Source organism: Pomacea canaliculata, linkage group LG9, assembly GCF_003073045.1.
Source record: "Pomacea canaliculata isolate SZHN2017 linkage group LG9, ASM307304v1, whole genome shotgun sequence".
In the NCBI taxonomy this organism is placed as follows: domain Eukaryota; kingdom Metazoa; phylum Mollusca; class Gastropoda; order Architaenioglossa; family Ampullariidae; genus Pomacea; species Pomacea canaliculata.
The window spans coordinates 209,543-232,500 of NC_037598.1; the positions used below are offsets into that span (position 1 = coordinate 209,543).

The 22,958-nt window shown below is 37.1% G+C and overlaps 2 protein-coding genes and 1 long non-coding RNA gene across 8 annotated transcripts in view; 2 read left to right on the forward strand and 1 right to left on the reverse strand.

The window, feature by feature from the left end:
- Positions 1–954: 954 nt before the first annotated feature.
- Positions 955–14,721, reverse strand: LOC112572833 (prion-like-(Q/N-rich) domain-bearing protein 25). 6 transcript variants are annotated; one of them, XM_025252739.1, is made up of 16 exons: positions 14,617–14,721; positions 14,225–14,378; positions 12,661–12,753; positions 12,258–12,374; positions 11,791–11,853; positions 11,212–11,274; positions 10,109–10,228; positions 9,454–9,540; positions 7,968–8,045; positions 7,030–7,149; positions 6,375–6,461; positions 5,698–5,775; positions 4,568–4,690; positions 3,710–4,036; positions 3,046–3,137; positions 955–2,530 (listed from the first exon to the last, which is right to left on the reverse strand). In XM_025252739.1, the coding sequence occupies exons 2-15, from the start codon at positions 14,274–14,276 to the stop codon at positions 3,049–3,051; spliced, it is 1,497 nt and encodes a 498-aa protein (XP_025108524.1). In that variant the 5' UTR covers positions 14,277–14,378; positions 14,617–14,721; the 3' UTR covers positions 955–2,530; positions 3,046–3,048. The 6 variants fall into 6 exon arrangements, with proteins under 6 accessions (XP_025108524.1, XP_025108523.1, XP_025108518.1 ...); XM_025252738.1 differs by having other exon boundaries at positions 3,698–4,036; XM_025252733.1 differs by having other exon boundaries at positions 3,683–4,036.
- Positions 14,722–17,319: 2,598 nt separating this feature from the next.
- Positions 17,320–21,771, forward strand: LOC112572597. Its single transcript, XR_003101035.1, has 3 exons — positions 17,320–17,389; positions 17,917–18,161; positions 21,421–21,771. It is a non-coding gene; the product is annotated as an uncharacterized LOC112572597 (long non-coding RNA).
- A 1,152-nt stretch (positions 21,772–22,923) lies between these two features.
- LOC112572596 (spore coat protein SP96-like) overlaps positions 22,924–22,958 on the forward strand; it is a 6,371-nt gene continuing 6,336 nt past the window's right edge. The window contains exon 1 of the mRNA XM_025252341.1: positions 22,924–22,958. This exon is cut by the window's right edge and continues 127 nt beyond it. The gene's annotated coding sequence lies outside the window, so the exon portion shown is untranslated.

Sequence of the window (22,958 nt, forward strand, 5' to 3'; positions counted from 1 at the left end):
AGACTAGACCTCAGTCTGTGTTGTGTGCTTGTTTCCCTCGTTTTCGAAGCATTTTTGATAAGTTGGGTTCGCGTTTTTTTTGCTTTTTGTACATTTACTAAACATTATCCCATTTATTTTTGTAACCATGGGTCCGAAAAAGAAGATGATGTCTATTGAATTAAAGCGCGAAATCGTAGAAAAACATGAGCAAGGTGTGCGAGTAATTGACTTGGCGAGGATGTACGGGTGTAGCACATCAATGATATGTTCTGAGCTTAAACAGGAGTTGATAAAGGGTACAACGCCAGCTAGGGGCGTTACAATAATTTCTAAGCTCCGGACTTCTCTCCATGAAAAGATGGAGAAACTATTGACTGTGTGGGTGACAGAGAAGCAGCTTCAAGGAGGAACCTTAACACAAAGCATCATGTGTGAGAAGGCACGAGCGATTTACGGTGATTTGCTGAAGCAGATCCCACACACTTCCACAAACGAAGAATTTAATATGTTTTTATAGAATATGTATTTGTTATTCATAAATAAATGTTTCTTCTTGTAAATACACTTTTTCTTATTCAAAAACACTTAACAAAAACAACTGAGGTGGTGTTTTGGGAGCTGGAACGGATTAATGACATTTCAATGAATTTCAATGGGGAAAATTGCTTTGAGATACGAGCAATTTGACATACGAGCAAGGTTACGGAACGAATTAAACTCGTATGTCGAGGTACCACTGTACCTACCCCACTGTCCACTGTCTGCTATCTTTCATTTTTATTATTGGTCTGCAGAAAAGACGATCTATCTTGGTCGTGATGCTGCGCGTTTTAAGTTTCCATTATTATTAATAACAAAAGACAAACACAGAAGACACAACAAGGAATCAAGGAACAGTGTCTAGCAAATGTTGGGCAATGAGCTTAATTTTCAGACGTAAGTAAATGAGAATAATATTGACAACACGTTTTATTTAAAAAAAGATAATAATATAGACCAATTTATTACACATTAGTTAAAAATATATGAGGTGTAAGATTTATAATATTAAGCAAAGAAAGAAACGAACCTTTAAAAACTAAAACTACAAGTGGCATTTATACTGCGATATGACTACAGTAAAGTTTTTAGTCTATAGGAAAAAAAATTGTGCAAAGAACAAAAATGTAGTGTTATAAAGAAGTGATTTCAAATTAGATAACCTCCATTACCTTTAGTTTCTAAGAGAACACATTCTCCAAGACATGGTCCTGGATCATATAACATTTGAGTTTTTAGTTCTCAAAGAAGGAAATGATAAAGGAGATTAGGAAACAACAACAACATCCACGGCGTATGAAAAGGTCGCCGGTACATAAAGGTTTAATTAAAAGTTGTGTTTTACTGAGTGCAAGACCTATAAATACATCGTACAACATACAAATATTACTTCATAGATATCGTATTATAACACAGTGCATTGAGCTCCCAGTGTAGGAAAGACATAACTCCCAAAGCAACAGACCACAACTACTAAAACATATTCATATTTCTAAAGCGGTGTAGTAAATTAACTGTAAAAATGTATTTCACAACAAACAAATCTGGAATTAAAGTGCAAGTTTTCAAGTCCATTATCACATCTGCCTATTTTTCAAAGAGAAGTCAGTCCGCACAACACTGGATCAGTTTACGATTCCATATCAGGCTCCCAGTAAATGTAAAGGACAGTGTGGAACAAAAAGTAACATCTATCACATTTTACAAAACATCAAGGCACATATGAAATAAAAAAAATTATGAATCACCTAAAGTCTTTGATTTTAAAATAAATTTTAAAAAGTCTGGCATAGAGCTTACTAATGTTCTCTTCAGGATGACATAATATTTTTTAAAGCAACACACGAATTTTCAGCATAGGAACTTTTTCCGGAACATGTCTTTTGTGTCTGAGAGGTATCAACCTACTAATCTATCCCTAGGTAGACTTTACAGTTGTATGTTTCATGCTTTGAGAAAGAAGTAAAAAAAAAAAAAAAAAAAAAAACATCTACCAAGCATTAAAGTGTCAACTATATCTACACTCACAAAGTATAAACAAACATAAGACAAAATTTATGTACTAATATTCCTGTTCGCATGCTTTGTTCTCTTTTTTCTTGTTGTTTTCGTTAATTTAATTTGTTGTTGTTGTTGTTGTAGTAGTATGACCGACCCTTGTTTCTTGTCGATAAAACGTTGATAATCAAGCTATTTATTACCCTTTAATAATTCTTTATTATGTTTCATTAAATCCATTACCTGTACTTACTAAACTAAAACCAATGAAGCATAATTAGTGAATCTTTTCCCTGTATTCACTCAGATTTAACCCAATGGTTTCTAAGTGCGATATGATAGTCTACATTACAAATAAATTATTAAGGATATCGTAGAGCACAGGTTTGAATATGAGGTCTAGAATCATTGGCGTCTTTTTACAAATAGAAGAAAGTAATTCCTTCGTCGTGATGGAAGATAAATGGAAAGAGTGTTTACAATGTCAAGTAGCCCACTTGCTGACATACACCTGTAAGGATACAATAAAATAATCTAAAAAAAGTTTCAATAATAATGGTATTATTTATGTTTCTCCCATATCATATATCATATCCAGTAAGTGTTAACGTGTTGATAGTTGTATTTAAAAAATAATAATGGCGACACACTTTGTGCAAACAATAGGTTAAACATCGTGCAAGAAAAAGTTTTATTTCCCTAGTCAGTAAAAGCATTTAAAAAGTTGATAATTCGTCAAATACGAAATGAATGGTAATAAACTTACTGTTAATTTTACTAATGACGATAGTGTTAGTTTAAGTAATTCGGCACACGTGTGTGTGTGTGTGCGCGCCACATTTTCCGACCAATTTTCCCGAACACACTATCTCTTTGACTCTCAAGCCTCGGACAACATAACATACTTACAGACCTACTAAAGTGAAGTTAGTAGAAATACAGAAACAAACACACATACACACACACACACTTTATAAATCCAGATTAATCCCACTTCACTCACACACAAACACACATGTACCGTACAGGTTACAAGCCGACGAGTAGAAAAGCGGTCATCAAGGAGAGACCGTTGGGTATCCACACCATCGTCAGTCTCAAGCCCTTGTTTCGCTGCCCTGATAAAGCAGAACAATGATCAAAATAATTTCCAGTTAAACAAACATATAAAACAAACCTACGAATATGCACACCGCCAACGAACACGCTAAGAGCGGTCTTAATGTGTGATATACCCAAGTATACAAACCAACATGGATTTGTTGAGTTCATCATTTAGTTAATACACAAACCGACTTGTCGTCCCTACTGTGTGCTCTCTAGGCTTACAACACTTTAGTCAGAGCTTCTGCTTACGCAAAAAATTGCGTACAGTACGCATTAAAAGTTCGGAGGACCCCTTCAATTTTTGTCAATGGGGTCCCCTTCAAATTTGGGCGAAGAACAGGGACCTCTTAAAAATCTGAAGAAGGGGTCCCTGGGACCCCAAAGAATTTAGCCTTAGCAGAAGCCCTGAGTTTAGTGTTTACTATCAGAAGTGTGTGTGTAAGTGAATTTACGAAATGAGTTCATAACTAATGTTTCCACGTTCAAGCAACAACAATTTCTTAATGTGCTCACACGTAATAGTGAACACATAACACAAAACAGAATGTACTTGTACCAGAACATGTATTACTTATCGTTGTACTTCCTTCCACAAGTCGTGTACTGGTTTCCACAGCGTGTGAACTGGTTTCCACAGCGTGTGTACTGGTTTCCACAGCGTGTGAACTGGTTTCCACAGCGTGTGTACTGGTTTCCACAGCGTGTGAACTCGTTTCCACAGCGTGTGAACTCGTTTCCACAGCGTGTGAACTCGTTTCCACAGCGTGTGAACTCGTTTCCACAGCGTGTGAACTGTTTGCCACAGCTTGTGTACTGTTTGCCACAGCTTGTGTACTGTTTGCCACAGCCTGTGTACTGTTTTCCACAGATGTTGGACTTGTAGTTGGATTAGCCACTTGATTTCCAATTGCTTTAAATGGTACAGTAACAATATTTTGTATTAAATGTTTAAAAAATTGTCAAAATCTAATTAATTTTAATAATATTTTTATAAAAGGAAAAAGCTGTGTTTTAACAAATTGTTTCGATATGAGAATAAAACATTGAATACATTAGCTAATACTCTCAGTTAAGAATGAATCTTTCGCCGGCCTACAAACAGGATGCACTGGTCTAGAAAACTTGAACTCTTGCTAAATGTTATACGGGTGGAGACACATTTTCAATCACAAAACCAATATGGACCAAGCCACATAAAATGCTACGATTTCTCCACAAAATGTGAAATATAGAGATTGTTCTAACCCTACCTTAAATTTTATAGTTTTCATTTTGTCATGAAAAATACAGTTTTTTTGTGAAAAACATATTTAAATAAATTTTGTAGTGGATTAAAAATACGTCCTTATCATCCTTTAAAACATGGTATTATCAGTAAATAAGTTCAAAAGTACAACTCTTCAGAAATAATTTTCATCATGCAATAATCAGAACTTCATACCTTCACAAAGACCAATCCGATTGGGAGTGTATCCGGTGTTACACATACAGTGACCGTGACTGGCACACGTAGCATGCGACACACAGCTGGCAGAGGTTTGACATCGGTAGTACTGCGGTAGTACTGCACACACAAAACAGCCCATAAAACAATTCACTTTATATATTTACATATAACATCCTATAACACATACATAGAAGATTGCATTCCATAGTAGTTAAGAATTTTTTTTCAAACATTCAAACAGATAGTCTGTACTCAACTGCGATACGTTTCACAGAAAGACATTTTATTTCGCAAAATCAGAACATAATGTCAGATGCATCATAAGTTTTAAGAGACGGAACAAATGCTTTAATATCGTGTTATTACTATTTGTCATACAAGTAAAATATTCTAATCAGACCTGGTGTGCAGGGATGCTCCTGTACCTTGGCCACTAGAGTCGCTAACGTGCCATTGCGATTTCTATATCTATTCAATACCATTAATTCTTATGTAATATCTTTTACACTGTCAATATAAAAACTATTTGACAGGATTTGACACCCTTAAGGATGGAAATGAGTTCTCATGACTCATTTAAAGGGCCATCACTAGAACACCAATGTTAGAAGCAGTCGAAACAGCTAATATATTGATATATATATATATGTCCACTAGGTGTCTCTAGAGCTAAGCTCTGCCTTTTTCTATTCAGCCTGAAAACAAGCAAACAAGACGCTTTTAACTATTATTTACATCTTCAGAAGTTTTGTAATAATAATGTCTTGGTTGGATTAGCACTGCCTTTTAAGCTTAGTACCCGATGCTGAGGAGGGATGGACGATGTCAACAACAAGTAAACATCTTGAGGTAACGCCGTCTGAGGACATGAAATTGCTCTTCTTAGTTAACTCAAGGGAGAAAAATTCAGAGTTAAAAATTTTTCTATATTACTTTTTGATATTAACTGAGTCTTTAAGAGCTCAAAAATAATCTGAACATGTAGACGGCAATGACACTAAAGATGAAGTAATAACATAGTGCGGCATGACCGGTGTTTGGTCAACGTTCGGAGGCCATTGCGAGATTGATATTTCTGTAAAGTATAACAGGCAGTTGTTTATAAGAATATGATATAAACTTACAGCACTGTTTCTGTTCCGAATCACATATCCCATTAGCGCATTGCAGGGAGTCAGAACAGGCCACGCCCACGTCAGCATCTGTGAAAAGACGAGATTCATGCAAACAAGGAGATTGCTTTAGAAAAGGTCCTTTCTTTAATTGCTACACTTAAACTAACTTGTGATACTTGACAGAGTTAGTCTAGGCCCATTCACAAAGTCACGTGTCATAACTAACTCTTAGACCTCGGTGTAGTTTCGAATGAACTGTGTTATTTAGTACAAGACTGATTTGATGTTTACATTAACAGTGTTTAATTAACCGTTATTATTTATGTTGCCGTGCAAATATGTATAAACAACTTGGTAATATTATTACAGAAGAGAATTCATATTTTTATTGTAAACAAAAGCAGAAAACAAAGATGTTATGTGGTGTGTAGACATGGAGCTTGTTCTCCACATGAACAAATATTCTCAAAACGCCATTGCTTGATGGGAAAAAGTTGTGATCCACTTTCACTCCAATGATGATACTATGAGAGAAATGTAGTTTCTACAAATTACCTGTTATATCAAGGGCAAAAAATGTTCCAGAAAAATGTCTCATCAACACGAGTGATATCTAATACATCTATGGTCCTATTGTAGATTATTGACATTACTGTAAATTGTAGCAGACAACAATAAATACCTACAGCACGTATGCTCTATGCACACATAACCAGAGAGGCAAGGCGTCTGGCTAGAGCAGTAGTCTCCTGAACTACCACCAGCACTAGGACCTGACAAAACGAAGATGGCATTGTAAAAAGGGAAATTGCTTTGTAAATAAATCAGTATTTCTCAGTATCAATCTTTTCTTATTTTGGAGACATTAAGTGTCTCATCCGCAAATCGAAACGCCCAGTAATGCTAGTACATAAATAGTTCCGGTGATAGACTTTATTTTGAGAAGGACCTTTAAAAAGCTAGTACTTAATAATAACGAATACAGGAATACAAAAATAAAACTAAAGGAGACAATATAAAGAAATAAGGAGAAACACTTTTCATGGTGATGCAGAGAAATAAATACAAACATTAGAGACCACTTGTCTGAAGACGGTGCTCTACATTTCCTGCCAGGAACTTTCTACAGACATGTAGATGGTCCTTGTCCTGGTTCTTTGAGAAACTACTGGCAACAGTCTAACGGCACCAGCTGGTCTGAGTTGGCCTGAGGTTGTGAGAGTTTCTACTAAGGCCATCTCACTTTGATATCCTACCCCACCAGGGGACCATAAAAGCTGCTAAACATCAATATATTGTGACAGTAATCGCTGAGAAGAATACAGCAACACCTTTACTTACCACACAGCCCAGCCTCATTGGCAGTGTATCCGCTGTCACAGACACATCCTTCTAAAGTATCACAGATAGAATGCGACACACACTCCGTGGATGTTAGACATAAAGAGCTGGCTTTCGTTGCTAAACATGCAGAAATGATAAGTAAAGTCTTGTTTCTTGTTAATAGGAAATATTAATACATCTCTCTTTAAAAAAATCTCCCACCACAAAAAAATGTCTTTATACTACAAGTTCCATTGGTTTTATTGAATAGCTGGGATGGCCAACATCATCACTCTAGTTCTACAAGCAGGTGTAACAAATCCATCTCATTCAGCAATGAGGTATTTCAAAGGTCTAAGACACATCCTTTTCTAAATAAACAATATTTACCAGACATTAAGTCTACATTAGCAAGGTGCTGTCTATCTAGCTTTTCATAGTCTGAACTATCAGATTTTATTTTTGAATTGTGTTATTAAGACTTGTTTAAGTATTACTGATTTTATGTCTTCTGAGTCTTGTGGTTTACGTAAAATATCATTTGATATTGTTTCATTTTGACATCTGATCATTAAAGGAAGAGCTATCATTCTAGAAACGAAACAGCTAAGGCAATTTCTTTGTTGACTGAAGCTTACCTCTTAGAAGATTGATCACTTTCTTCCCTATTAATTACAAAATCAGCACTTTTAAGGATAAAGATATTACTTATTACTAGTTAACACAAGGAAGAAAAATTCAGAGTTAAAAATTTTTCTATATTACATTTTGATATTAACTGAGTCTTTAAGAGGTAAAAAATAATCTGAACTTGTAGACGGCAATGACACTGAAGATCAAGTAATAACATAGTGCGGCATGACCGGTGTTTGGTCAACGTTCAGAGGCCATTGCGAGATTGATATTTCTGTAAAGTATAACAGGCAGTTGTTTATAAGAATATGATATATACTTACAGCACTTTTTCTGTTCCGAATCACATGTCCCATTAGGGCATTGCAGGGAGTCAGAGCAGGCAGCGCCCCCGTCAGAATCTGTGAAAAGACGAGATTCTTGCAAACAAGTAGATTGCTTTAGAAAGGGTCTTTTCTTTAATTGCTACACTTAAACTAACTTGGGATACTTGACAGAGTTAGTCTAGGCCAATTCACAAAGTCACGTGTCATAACTAACTCTTAGACCTCGGTGTAGTTTCGAATGAACTGTGTTATTTAGTACAAGACTGATTTGATGTTTACATTAAACAGTGTTTAATTAACCGTTATTATTTATGAAGCCGTGCAAATACAGTGGAACCTCGGTTAGCGAACGCCTCGGATAACGAATATTTCGGTTAACGAACAAAAATTTCGTTAAAAGTTTGTCTCGGATAGCGAACAAAATTTCGGATAACGAACAGCCACGTGAACCTCACGTGACCGACCAGCATGTCGTCATTCGCGCTCGAGACAAAGTTACGATCAGTCGTTCCTTATCTATGCGCATCCATCTTATTTAGTGATTATTGTGCTTTATCTTAATAAGATAATCCTCAATCATGGCTCTAAAGAAGATTAAGAGCAATTAATAGTAGTGATGTAATGACAAGGAAGCGGCCAACAAATGAATTGAAAAAGGAAATGATTTCAAAGTATGAAGGTGGCATGTGTCTGTCGGATCTGAGATGTCGTATTACCGAAAAGTTTTACAGAAAAGGCAGAAGGAACAGACACTGGAAAAGTTTTTTCCTTTAACCTCAAAGCTACAGAAAAGGGAAGTCGCCCCCGATTTTAAAATGTCACGTGTGCTCATGGAGGGGGAATCAAAGCAGTACTTCCACCCCTTCCTCCCCACACCTGCTTCCAACCACGCCGTCAAAACGGCAAGTGTTCTGATGTTTAAATGCTTTCGTTAATGTTATTTTGTTTATTTAACTCCATTTATATTGCATTATAACTGTTCTCATTAAAACATATACCTTTATAGCCTGTAACTTTCAAATATTAGCGAGTCAACAGGGGCTGGGAACCAATTAAATCTATTTCCTTTATTTCTTACGGAAAAAATTGTTTCGGATAACGAACAGCTTTCCAGAACGGATTAAGTTCGTTAACCGAGGTTCCACTGTATGTATAAACAACTTGGTAATATTATGCCAGACGAGAATTCATATTTTTATTGTAAACAAAAGCAGAAAACAAAGATGCTATGTGGTGTGTAGACATGGAGCTTGTTCTCCACATGAACAAAATTCTCCAAACGCCATTGCTTAGTGGGAAAAAAGTTGGGATCCACTTTCACTCCAATGATGATACTATGAGAGAAATGAAGTTTCTACAAATTATCAGTTATATCAAGTGCAAAAAATGTCTCATCAACACGAATGATATCTAATACATCTATGGTCCTATTCTAGATTATTGACATTACTGTAAATTGTAGCAGACAACAATGAATACCTACAACACGTATGCTCTATGCACACATAACCAGAGAGGCAAGGCGTCTGGCTAGAGCAGTAGTCTCCTGAAGTACCACCAGCACTAGGACCTGACAAAACGAAGATGGCATTGTAAAAAGGGAAATTGCTTTGTAAATAAATCAGTATTTCTCAGTATCAATCTTTTCTTATTTTGGAGACATTAAGTGTCTCATCCGCAAATCGAAACGCCCAGTAATGCTAGTACATAAATAGTTCCGGTGATAGACTTTATTTTGAGAAGGACCTTTAAAAAGCTAGTACTTAATAATAACGAATACAGGAATACAAAATCATAACTAAAGGAGACAACATAAAGAAATAAGGAGAAAGACTTTTCATGGTGATGCAGAGAAATAAATACAAACATTAGAGACCAATTGTCTGAAGACGGTGCTCTACATTTCCTGCCAACAACATTCTACAGACATGTAGATGGTCCTTGTCCTGGTTCTTTGAGAAACTACTGGCAACAGTCTAACTGCACAAGCTGGTCTGAGTTGGCCTGAGGTTGTGAGAGTTTGTACTAAGGCCATCTCACCTTGATATCCTACCCCACCAGGGGACCATAAAATCTGTTAGTTATCACTATATAGTGACAGTAATCGCTGAGAATAATACAGCCACATCTTTACTTACCACACAGCCCAGCCTCATTGGCAGTGTATCCGCTGTCACAGACACATCCTTCTAACCAATCACAGGTAGAATGCGACACACACTCCGTGGATGTTAGACATAAAGAGCTGGCTTTCGTTGCTTTAAACATGCATAAATGATAAGTAAAGTCTTGTTTCTTGTTAATAGGAAATATTAATACATCTCTCTTTAAAAAAATCTCCCCCCACAAAAAATGTCTTTATACTACAAGCTCCATTGGTTTTATTGAATAGTTGGGATGGCCAACATCATCACTCTAGTTCTACAAGCAGGTGTAACAAATCCATCTCATTCAGCATTGAGGTATGTCAAAGGTCTAAGACACATCCTTTTCTAAATAAACAATATTTACCAGACATTAAGTCTACATTAGCAAAGTGCTTTCTATCTAGCTTTTCATAGAGTCTTGCCTATCAGATTTGCTTTTTTGAATTGTGTTATTAAGACTTGTTTAAGTATTACTGATTTTATGTCTTCTGCTTCTTGTGGTTTACGTAAAATATCATTTGATATTGTTTCATTTTGACATCTGATCATTAAAGGAAGAGCTATCATTCTAGATACGAAACAGCTAAGGCAATTTCTTTGTTGACTGAATCTTACCTCTTAGAAGATTGATCACTTTCTTCCCTATTAATTACAAAATCAGCACTTTTTAGGGTAAAGATATTACTTAAAAGAAAGAAGAAGTTAGACCTATGTTGGTAGGTAACGCCTTTGTTTTATCTGAGCACGTGGTCAGTAACCTATTGTGGTAATGTCATATTTAAATATTTAAACATACTGTTAAAGAAACCACACGCTTGTTTTACTTTGCCACCCTTAAAAATTGAAATAAAATTTACTTAGTTATAAGAAACACTGTTTATACACTTTTTGTACCTCTATTGTGTGATGCAACTTTTTTGATTATTTTATATAATTTTCTTGATGTGTAAAATGCAAGATGGCTACAGCACGTCTAAATAAGCTCACAGTCATTCAACACTTATGAAAAGGGCGATTGGACTGAAAATATGCAAGATTGCATTTTCTGTAAAATTTAATCGTCTGTTCTTTATCAGAAAGTCAAAAATACCTACCACACCTGTCTGTCACCCGATCACATACATAGCATGTGATCGTGCCACGAGAATCTTTTCCATCTGTGAAAGACAAAACACTCGAAAATCAAACTGCTCCTTTCAAAACCGCAGGTAGTAAAATGCAACAAGGGCAATAACTGACACTGCAGGTTCATATTCATCCTTACAATATTTGTATTTGTTTATTTATGCTCTACTTGAATAAGGTAAATTTCTTTCATCTCGCTAGACCATGGAGTTAACAATGAAAACAATATAATAAAAAATTCGATAGTTATAAGGTCTCCCCATTTATATCATGAAATGCTACTGGAAGGAGAAGTGTAGCTGTTGTAGGCCGTTATTCTCGCCTGTCCAGTCCTTTAATTCAATGATCTCAAGTTTTTCTCACCAAACCCGTTGTTGTCATGAAGTCACGGTCAGGTAACAATCTAATCTCGAACACAGGTATGTGTGGGTGTCTTCAATACCATCAATCCAGATTTCATTGGCTTGGAAGTAAAAGATAGTAACAGCCAGGTATTGATGAGAGATTAATACTTACTACATTTATTTTTGATTGCATTGCACACATACCATGATTGCAAGGCCTTTTGTCGGAGCAAGGTTCTCCTAATAGACGAGTGTTATCGTCATGTTCTGCAAAGAAATAAAAGAGTTGGAAAAAACTGCTTTATGAAGATATTTACCTTTCTTTAATCTCTTTCTGCTTTTAAGTGGAACACATTTTTTACTCATTCTAAAAAATATGAAAATATAAGTTATCTGCTTAGGTAAAGGAATTTGATAGCCTGCAGTTTTCACCTAGATCATGTCCCATTCGTTAATAATCATTATGAAGAATTTAAGTAAACATTGTGCGTATTTCTTAAGTTCTGAGAGTAAAATAAGTGAAAAATGTAGCTTCTCTTTCTTCGAAATTTTATCCAAATCGACAACTGAACCAATTTACTTTGACCGTAGGGTCTTACCAATTCCCGGTGTGGAATGATATTCTAAACAAACTATAAAAACCAAAATGACACAATCAACATTTTACTCACCACAGAACCCGGCTAAAAACGGCCGGTACCCAGAGTTACAGTAACATATACCCTCCGAGCACGAAGCACCATACACGCAGTCGGTAGTCGTATTACACTGTTGACCTGGTGTCGCCACTGAACAAGTAGAACAGTATTAGAATCAGTTTATTACCTGTCTGTCTGTCTGTCTGTCTGTCTGTCTGTCTGTCTGTCTGTCTGTCTGTCTGTCTGTCTGTCTGTCTGTCTGTCTGTCTGTCTGTCTGTCTGTCTGTCTGTCTGTCTGTCTGTCTGTCTGTCTGTCTGTCTTAACATTAAATTTAGTTTTCGCATTTTTATTTTAAAGATTTATTATCTCACATGATATTTGATAATTTGTTTAAAGTTCAGATTTCATTAGAGATTTATATTCCGGAAAACTTACGACAAATCTGTAGGTCTATCTCACACGCATAACCAGAAATGCAGATGTTGTTGACAGAGCAATCTTCTTGAAACATAGCACCAATGACAGCATCTGTAAAAAAGAGACGAGACAATGTGTTTGCTTCACAAAGAAGTCGGCCTTTCATTACATCCATTCTCAGTCCTTTCAATTTTGGGGAAAGCGACTTTATTATCATTGCAAGTGTCGAGACACTGCGCATTGGGATGTGTGGTGTTCATAGTATTTTTGTATATTTTGGTTTTCTAACATTCCAATTGCTTGTCTTTCAAAAAATAGTTTCATTAATTTCATTTATCAACTGTCCACAGTATTCAAGCCTGGCCATTGTCATAGGGTATTTGGCCCGGAGTAATTGGCTCTAGGAATGACCCTAGGAGAATTCGGTAAACGGCTAGAAGCAAGTATCATCAATAGAAAGGAAATTGCAAACCCAGGAATAGCGAGACAGGAAGAATAGATTAAGATGATGTTTGTGGCTGTGCAACCGAATTATTAAAGGATGAACGTGATATTCCTTACTGCAACGAGTGCAACTGTGTGATGTGACATTGTGGTCGTGTAAATAACAAGCAGTTTCAGAAGCCACGAGCTGTAGATGGACTTGGACAGCGCCCGGTCTCCGTGTCGTAGGAAAAGCAGTTATCGCTCCCTGACGTAGTCGGGAAGTAAGAGTCACACGGGAAACCTCAAGAAGAGACTCATGGGCATGCCACGACTGTCGTGTGGAGAGCTGATACTCACCTCATCACAAGCGTAGACTCACAACGTAGAGAGACTAAAGCAAAAGCAAGGAGTAGCTGAGAGTAGCTCAGAGTAGCTGCAAAAGCTATGTGAATGCATGTATGGCAGGACTTGTGGTGGCAAAATGGGAGTTATTACTAATGAAGCTTTAAGAATAAGAAGAAAACAAATAGTAATGGGGCCTGTTTCTAATAAGCAAAATTGCTGCTTGATGTTCCCATAATAAAAACTTTCATTATTGTGTTTTTATTAACACGTCGTAAAGCCTTTTGTTTGGAGAAGAGATTGTGAACCGTGTGGAGAAGTTTTAAGCTACAGACTGGTAACCATTGTAAGGAACGTTCCCTTGCAAGACTATGTCCACGTGGGTGGTAATCACTATATTATACCTGTCCCCCAAATGTCCAGTTCCCGTGGACGATGAGTTTTGACGAGAAACGCAAAAGCACTGTAACACTTTAGCTTCTAACACACTACACTGTAAGCCGAGGACATGTACAAGTGTAGTTTAAATTCAACAATTATATCTTGGCTATAGCTAAACTCGGTTAAAGCGACTATTTAACCAATATTTCTCTACAAAGAAACTTTTTCAGCATGATACCTCTTTCTAGCATTGCTCATACCACAAATGATAAAACAAGAGATCTCTCGAAGAACTATTTAGTGGTAAAGAAATAAACGATTCAAAAATCCATGCATAAACCAAGTCACACTATTTATTTTAATAGTGACTATTTAGAAACATACTTTTGTGACTAAGAATATAAACAGTTACTAAATTACTTCGACTACTTACCAGGAACTATCAGTACAAGTCCAAGAAGACAATAAAGTGTTGTTGGGCTCATCCTCGCTTAGTGTTGAGATGTGATAAGAAACCTACGATACCAAAATGTCTTGGTCTACACACCACCATCGGCTTCTTATAGAGGAGTCCTTAGCAGCAACAGCTTTGCAACACAAATAAACAAACAAACAAACGAAAGATACATCGTCTTGACGACCGACGATTGTTTACTGAATGACTCTGTCGCCTTATATAGCACTGCTTATTCAAACCTTGAACATTGGGAAAGTTATCAGACGAAATTAAAATAAAATTTATTTGAAAAATTAAGCTCACACATGCTACAAAGACATCAATGGGAACTAATATATTTCGTCGTGAACAGAAGTTTCTAATAGCACCTTCAGCGCCCAGGTACTGTTCTTGTTGTCGGCACTTTGCTGAAGTGTAGGTGTGAGTGGGTGTTGATGGGCGCACTTTAATCTGCTCTGTCCTGACACTTCTGTGTGAACTTTGCTGGAGTGCATGAGAGTAACGAGCTGTGTACGATGTTTCTTTTTTTTTTTGCTTTACCTCTTTCCCGCTTGTTTAGTGTTTCTGTTTTCTTCTGTCCTGTCTCTAGGTTTGTAATAGCTACGGCTAAACCTACTTCTTTGAAAATAATTGCCACACCAACATTATTCAACGAATAACATGAAGTATTATTGGAGTTGCGATGTACTGTGAGACCTGTGGGATGTGTGTGTGTTTGTTCGTGATGCATGTGTAACAGGAATTGAGAGATAGCGTGGCTTAGTGTACATGTGTTGGTATGCGTGCGTGTGTACAAAAGTGTTGGTGTGTCTGCTTCAAGGGGTTGGCATAGCTGGGTATACACTGAACAGATAGACACGGGTGTTTATTTGAAGGTTTAATTTCATGTTGCAGTAGCATAATATGGTTTTACTATATTAACATGGTACTGTACAACTATGAGATGCAGCCTTCAATGTTTTTTTCTAAATGTTCGCTACATTACGAAAAGAAATTTATTATTAAATTATAGCTTTTTTCTAGTTGGAACACAGCGGAAGTTGGTCTTAGCTTTCCATTTTGCTCATTTTACTCATTATATTACTAAATTTGTGTTACCTAGAGTATCTATTATGTGTAAAGTAAAAAGCAATTTCCTGTTTTGTTTAGTAATTTAGATACAATTAACAGTGTATGTTAACCGCTTAGTCTATAGACCACTGAGTATTTTAAACATATACCACAGGACGAGAGAAACTTCACTTGAAAGATTTTCTAAGTTTATTACAATAAATCCAGATAAACTTTGATATGTCGCAATATTTTTCACAAAGACTGTATGGCTGCTCCAAACCAAGAGTATTTTAAATTGAGGAGGTGCTTTGGTGCTTTCTAGTGAGGTTGGATTTGACTGTCTATAGGTGAAACTTACTGGTAGAAACTACTGCTGGTAAACAATCTTTGAAATATAACTTTTCGACAATAAGTCACCCAAATCCAATTAGCTTCAAAATAGCGCATTAAAGTCAATTTCCTTTTTGTAGGCATCTGCTTAATTTCATACCCAATAAGAAAAAACCAACGATTTAAAACATTTCTGCAGTGTGATAAACATGTAGAGAATGTGCATATTATGTAATAAGCTTCTAAAGTGGATTTCGATCAGTTTATTATGAGAAAACTCTGTGGTAGCGATGTTTGTACTTGCCCCGTGCTGTGTGCCACTCACATTATAATAATATTTACCTTCCCTGTGCTGAGCTAGGGGCAACCCTATGGTTGACTTGTCCTTCATAAAGAAGGAAGGGTTACAAAAAGTTCACGAGCTTTAAAACCAACTGAAAATCAGTCATTCGAAACGTTTCTATAAAACATGTTTAGACGCCCGTGGGGTGGGATTTGAACCCACTGACAACAACAGCAGTAGGTCCCCCTCCTTCGATGTATTTAAGCCTCTGTACATTACTTTTGTTCATAGATAATCAGGCATGCGAATGAAAACCTGCATGAAAGTTATTCAAACACCTGGGTGCACTGTTCTAAACAAGTATGGACAATATATACCTCGGCGGTGGATTTTGACAAGTTGATTCGGAAAAAAATTTGTACTTTTTAACAAAGAGTGTGAATAAGAACCTTTGCTGACTTTTACTCAATTTCGTTTTTTTTCTTCGCAGTCACTACATATTAAACGAGTTCTAATACATACACACAACAACATCTGCCTGATGTAAGGAGATGAGGCTGTAAATGTAGCTGAGTATGAAGAGTAGTTTATTTTTATTACGAACTTGTGTGGAATATTTTTTTCAGAAATTAATGATTTACGTGTTAATAACTATAATTATAAAAGTTCACAGCAAATTTAACTTTTAGAAAATAACCATCTTCAGTGGCGATATTCGAGGTACTGTAAGTAAACGGACTGGAGGAGTGTCTAAGTTAAGTTTTCATCCTTCCTTGCTTAACCCCTGTAGAACCAAGGCAATCAGTGTAAGTTGTTTTAAACTCTCCCCCAATTCGATTGAATTAACTCAGAGTGTGGAAGTTTTTGTAAAATATCTAAGTATGACAGTTACTTTTCATAATAACTGGTTGTTTGTATAAATAATTTTTAACAAACTTAAACAGACGATGTACGAGCAAGACAAATTCTCGTTAATCTTTATCGGGGATATCTCTGACAAACTTACACTTTTGTTGTTTTTTTTTTTGCTGGTTTCTGAAAACTGTTTAATTGTGTGCAGAAGGACGTATTTCGTATTTTCTGCGTGTTAAAAAAATCTGGGGAAAATGGGTTTTAAGTAAAGACCATGGAATCTTTCAGCCATGTTGATGCTCACTTTATCACAATCACAAAAGTTACTCGTGTACAACACTTCAGGTTCTGAAAGGGTTAAAAGCTTTAATCTTCTGTGTGTGCCTTGCACATGCACTAGCGCTCAATGGGGATCATTTCTTAAGAAGGAGGTTATCAAAAGTTCAGGAGAAAAAAAAGTACGGGTGCAGGTTGACTGAGAAAAAAATGTATAAAATAAAACCTGTTATCCAAGATTGGGTAAACTGACTTGATAAAAAAAAGTGATTGCCGCATGACTATACTTGTTTATGGAGACCACTGAATACACTTCAGTTGATGTTCCTTCGTGTGAAAATAACCACGTGAGTGAATAAAGTTGTTTGCCAAAGTTTCTGGCATTTGCTTGGAATAGGCCTGTAGTAATTGCAAATACAAATGCTTTTACATCTTCTCTTTCATTTAGGACAAATTTAGTAGGTACTATGCCTGTAATACCCGTTTAGGTTTGAGACAAAAGGTATCTTGTCTTGAAAAGTATTCTCCTGTGTCATAATCGTTATTAAACTTTCTATTATTTAAAAGTCAGAACAATATAGTATAGTCGAACGTTTGTCCTACATATACTAATACTTGAAATGAAACCAAAATTACAAAGCTTTTAAAACGTCCATAGAGTTTAATTCTAAGTAATGTATAGAGAAATAGAAAAGTAAAGTTTTAATTTAACGATAGTAGGCCCCCTTGTTTTAAGACCTAAGATTAAAGAAACTAAATGTAATGAACTGGAATTTAAGAAGAATTTATAAAAATAGATATGTTGCACCCAACCATACTTGTCATAACATGTTACATCAATATTTGCTATACCGTGTTCCCCTTTGTACACTAGGAAGACAGATTGAGCATCTGGTTCGTGTTCACTGCAGACAAGAAATTTGTTCGTGGCCTGTTCAGACCTGTGGCTGCAAATTTCCAGTTGTTTACCAAGCTACTGTGCAAGAAAAGGGATTTTCTCATGTACCTGTCTGTGTAGTAGACCGAACGACAGTGTCACCGAGGGGAGGCACACAAAATAAAACAGGAATCGAGAAGATCGATGATCTTCATTATTCAAGTCATTCCTCAGTCGAGATCGTAAGTTTTTTAATAAGAGTTTTAACTGACATCTCAAAGTGCATCAACTTGGAATTTTTTTAAGAATGTAAACATTTACATATCCCAGTGAAGATCGGCTTGTCATTTTTTTACTTAAATGGAACCAGTGCGTGTATGAAGTTGGATTCTGTAGCAGTGTGAGTTGTACCAGTCTGACAATATTAGTTTGCAAGATACATAAGTAGCCTTACAAATTGCAGCCAAGAAAAACTGAATCATGTACCCAAGTCCTTCTCTGTACTTATACACTGGGCAGATATCCTTGAACTGGATTGTCATGGTCCAAACAGCCCTGGGGTGGAGTAACGAATTAATCAGTGAAACCTCTCACCCAGTGATACTTTGTTCATATCACCCCCACTTTACTTCGTGAACTTCATCTGTTTCAAGAATACCCATGAGTCATACCTAACAGAAATATTTAAATGCTGGAATACACAAAATTACTTAGTGGGCAATAGTTTATAGACTCGTTTGATCAGTTGTTTGGTAAACAATTAACGACTCCCTCTTTTACACAGCAGAGTGTTGAGACACGTCACCTCGTGTGTCATAGTCAATCACGATGTGCCATTATATTGCCTTTGTCATAAGAAAAAAACTGATTTAAAAAAAATTAATCGAGTCATGCCAAGAGAAGTAACCGACGTCAACAGAACGAATCCTGCAGTCTTTCAACAAGAGTTGTTTCCCTTGCCCTGCTGGACGACACGTAATGTGCGCGCGCAGTCGAGCCCCGAGTGTTTGTTGTTGTCAGTGGTCTTACTGTGCGTTCACCTGCCTTCGCCGAACATTTCTTCGTCTCTAGTTTTTAGTAAAGCATATACACAACACCATTTTACATCAAAATAAAATTATTATAATAAAACTGTAATGCTGATATTTACACACGTAAACTTCACAAGCAAATAAATGAGCTGTGGTAGGCATTGACATATAGACAAGTGAATATACACACTCAGACTATGAGTCATTTTACATAGAACCACAAACCTCAGCAGCTTACTGGGCTCCCTACAGACATGTGAAGCAGACCGTGAGGTCTGTCAGTCGTGGAACATAAGCTAACAGGGTGCATGGCACAGACACGCCAGCCGTCACACAGGTGTAGCATAGGACGGGTGGCAGTGCACCTCATCCCTTGCTTTTGGTAGTGGACAACAGCAGGGTGGAACTGGTGTCACAGAACTTATCATGCTAGCCAAACCACAATTTGTACAGAAAAGCCGCACTAAACAATGTGATGTGACTCGTAAGAACTGTATCTGTCATGTGATGTGAGTATTGTATGGATTTGAACTAAAGCAGTCACTGATGTCTGTCCATCGCTCATACACTGACAAATCTCTGATTAACCCTCTGTTAACATTCAGCTCATTTATAACAGTTTAAAGAGGCCAGCTGTATACTACGATCCACAAACTGATAGTGTGTCAGCGCCCATACTCTTCTCTAAGAATCACACGGCAAGAAGACTGAGTTCGAGTAGTTTTGTTTACCAGTTCTCGTAGTGTCTCGTGCTGTCAGAGTAATACTCACCCTGCTAGAGCTTGGCAATGGTTAGTAGACAGCTTCATAGTCAAGACTGCTACATTGCCAGATTTATTTGGTATTGAACATATCATTAATGTGTTAGGCCAGGTGGTAAAACCCTCACAAAATTTGTTGTTTTGATTGCAAAGTGAAAAAGCAGACATGTCCAGTGGTGTGCGGCTTTGACAGCCTGACCTTTCTGTACAACCTTTAAAAAGTTTACTGACTTCTAACAGAAATAGTAATTCCACAGAAATAACCCACATGCACTCGTGACAGACACGCACCCTTCTTACAAACCGCAGTTTGCCCTTTTTAGAAGACAAGACGTTGTTGACCTCACGTGTTGACCCCTCGCTGCTTGATCCCCTTTGTTCATTCTTCATTGTTCTCACTTAGCTACCTGGTCACCACACGCAGCGATGACGCGGGTAGATATAACCGGCGATGTATCTGCACGACTTCAGACAAGTTAAAAAGTCTCTAACACTGATTGCATTTTCTACTTTCTTGTCGGTCTACTTTGCAATCCTGAAACACAATTACTGGTTCCCACACGTGCACTCACACCTACAGTCACACCTACAGTCACACCTACAGTCACACACACACACAAACAGTGCTTCTGATTGTCTGGGACTTGATTGATTTTTTTACATTAATTAGCATACTTATCCTCGATAGTTCCCCATGTGTGCCTCTAGTGTTGAAACAATTACTGAGCTCTGAAAAATGATTTTCTTTCTTTATTCTCCTTATTCTTTCTTATTGCTTTGATTTTACTGCTTTGGAGAGCGTGTTGTAAGAACACCGGTGACAAGTAGACATTAAAGAGTTTGTCAATGTTAGTGCAGTGCAGGTAACCTTTGAACAGAATTTAATACTGCAACCTTTTGAGGAGACAAGGAGTGCAAGGAAAGACAATAAAAATAAATGATGGCTTGACTCTTTTCAAGGTGGATTATGATGTTACAATACATTCTTATTACAATACATTTTTGTATTACATATATCTCTTTATTTGCTTTCTTCTTTTATTCTTCGTGCGTTCATTTCGATTTGTACTGCATTTCGACTTAAACAGTTTGGTTTAGCTTTTAATTTCTCGAATTTTTCTTTTTATATTTTTTTTTGTTAAAAAGATTATTCATTGCAAATCACACCTGCAACATCAAAAGCGGCTTTAGGCAGGTAAGCCCACCGCAACAGGATGTAATTCTTTATTTGTCTTTAACATTGGTGTGGTGCTCCACGGCAGTTGTCTACCGGCAGGTTCTTGTCAAGGTGCACGTCTGCGTCAGGTGTACCTGATCACCTCCGCACTCGATGACAGTGTCCAGGTAGTCAGGCAGCGACGACGACGACACCTCGGTGACACGGATATGCACTCCAGAGATTAAACACGTTTTGTGGCTTCTTCAACGACTGTTATGCCCACACTTTGCCACATTGGTGTTAGTGGAATAATAACAATAATAATACTAACAACAACAAGAATAATACATTGTTTAATTTTAAAACTCGTTACCTAACCTACGAAGGCGGGTTTCAAGGGCTTACACAAATGAACTACCACATGCATACTTGTATAAGTAAGCATCAAACATGTCTGACAAATTCATTCAACATTATGTAACTCCTAAGTACTTATTCTATGTAGCTTTCGTCCCTCTCGTCTGTGTTTGTCTTTCTGTCTCACACACAGACAAGCGTGGATGGTGAAGGAAACATTCAGAGCACCCCAAGCAAACCTTTGACGACCAGCCCTGTAAACAAGTGTCACATTCAGAGAGGGAGAGGTGTGGTGTGTTGTAAGCCAGCTACTAAACCTTGAGACCTGAGCATGAATGTCGTTTTAACAGGCGGTTTATGGAGCCACCGCAGGTAAAAATCCTTTTCTGTGGTCGCTGGTGTCCCGAGACGATGACTGTCAGTCCCAACGCTTCGTTGTCATTGCCTGGACTTCATCGTCGTTCTGCAGATTGTGCTTCCTGCTGTTTGTTTGTTTTTTTATTGTTTGTTTGTTTGTTTGTTTGTTTGTTTGTTTGTTTGTTTGTTTGTTGGTTGGTTTGTTGGTTGGTTGGTTGGCTGGTTTGTTGGTTGGTTTGTTGGTTGGTTGCTTTGCTTTATTTAATTGTGTTTCTCTCGCATAGGTAAGGAGTATTTTTCTTCACTTAGGTGTCGGTCTCAAAGAAGTCACCTCCATGTCATTAAAGAAGTATCACGAGCACGCATTGATCTTTTCTTAAATTCCCTTTCTCCATTTCATACAGGTCAACACACATTAACCCTCCGGCGACTAATAAAAGCCCAGACCTCTAAAGGGCATAGCGATACCTCTTAAGTCCTCCATCACTTCGAGGTAGCTGTAGTCAACTCCACACAACCCTTTATTTCCACATCTGACCCAAGAGGCAACAGTTCATCGGCTACTATCTACTCTAATTGTGGCTCGCATCAGATACTACAACCAGAAATTTGTATTTTATCTCTGCTGTCAAAATATAAAGACTGAGAAGATGTGTCTCTGCAGTGCTTCATATAAAGTATTATTTAGTTCAAGATGCAGTTGAAGTGTTCTACTAGTTCCATCTCTGTCTTTATTGCAATCGTTTCTAGACCTCGGTGTTGCTGTATCTGTCATTGTCTAGTTCTCAATGTGTCTGCATTTCACAATCGTTTTCCCATTAAAAAGTGTTAATTTGCGTGCTGAAACCGTAAGATTCGAATTTGTGTCTGACTTTCACTGCCGAATATTTACAGCTCACGATCCATTTTAGTTGATAATAGAGTGAGTACAAGAGTGCACTTCCTACACAAATCTTTCTCAGAATAACTTAGACACAAGCTCACCGCACTCGCCACGTGAGTAAGAAAGTAAAAAAATGAACATGAAATATGTATGAGGAGTCTGTAGCTTCAATTCCGTGCAGTTCTCAAGGTCTGTTGGTAACCTGATGCCAAAATAATGTATTGTACCTGCCCTGTACAGACAGGTAATTTCGTTTATTCTAATCAGGGGCTCCAACCCCAGAGCTTCGTGAGACATTAAGCTATTCTTGACTTCCCTTCCAAAGATTTCTTTGACTTGATATCATTTGCTTGTTAGGATATTTTTAACAGCTACCTCAATTGCTGCAGTCAATATATCAAGTAAAGAGACTTTGATTGGGCAAGAATCACTAATGATCTGCTTACTTCATAAGCCTTTTAAGTACTGCACAGAAGTACAAACGATTTCAA

Excerpts from the sequence above, each read along its gene's own strand:
- LOC112572833 (XM_025252733.1), bottom strand. The coding sequence starts at position 14,276 with ATGAGCCCAACAACACTTTATTGTCTTCTTGGACTTGTACTGATAGTT. Across the intron at positions 11,854-12,257 it reads GTTTTTAGCCGGGTTCTGTG|AACATGACGATAACACTCGT; the intron begins GTGAGTAAAATG and ends ATTTCTTTGCAG. Across the intron at positions 7,150-7,967 it reads TTCGGAACAGAAAAAGTGCT|CAACGAAAGCCAGCTCTTTA; the intron begins GTAAGTATATAT and ends CTGCATGTTTAG.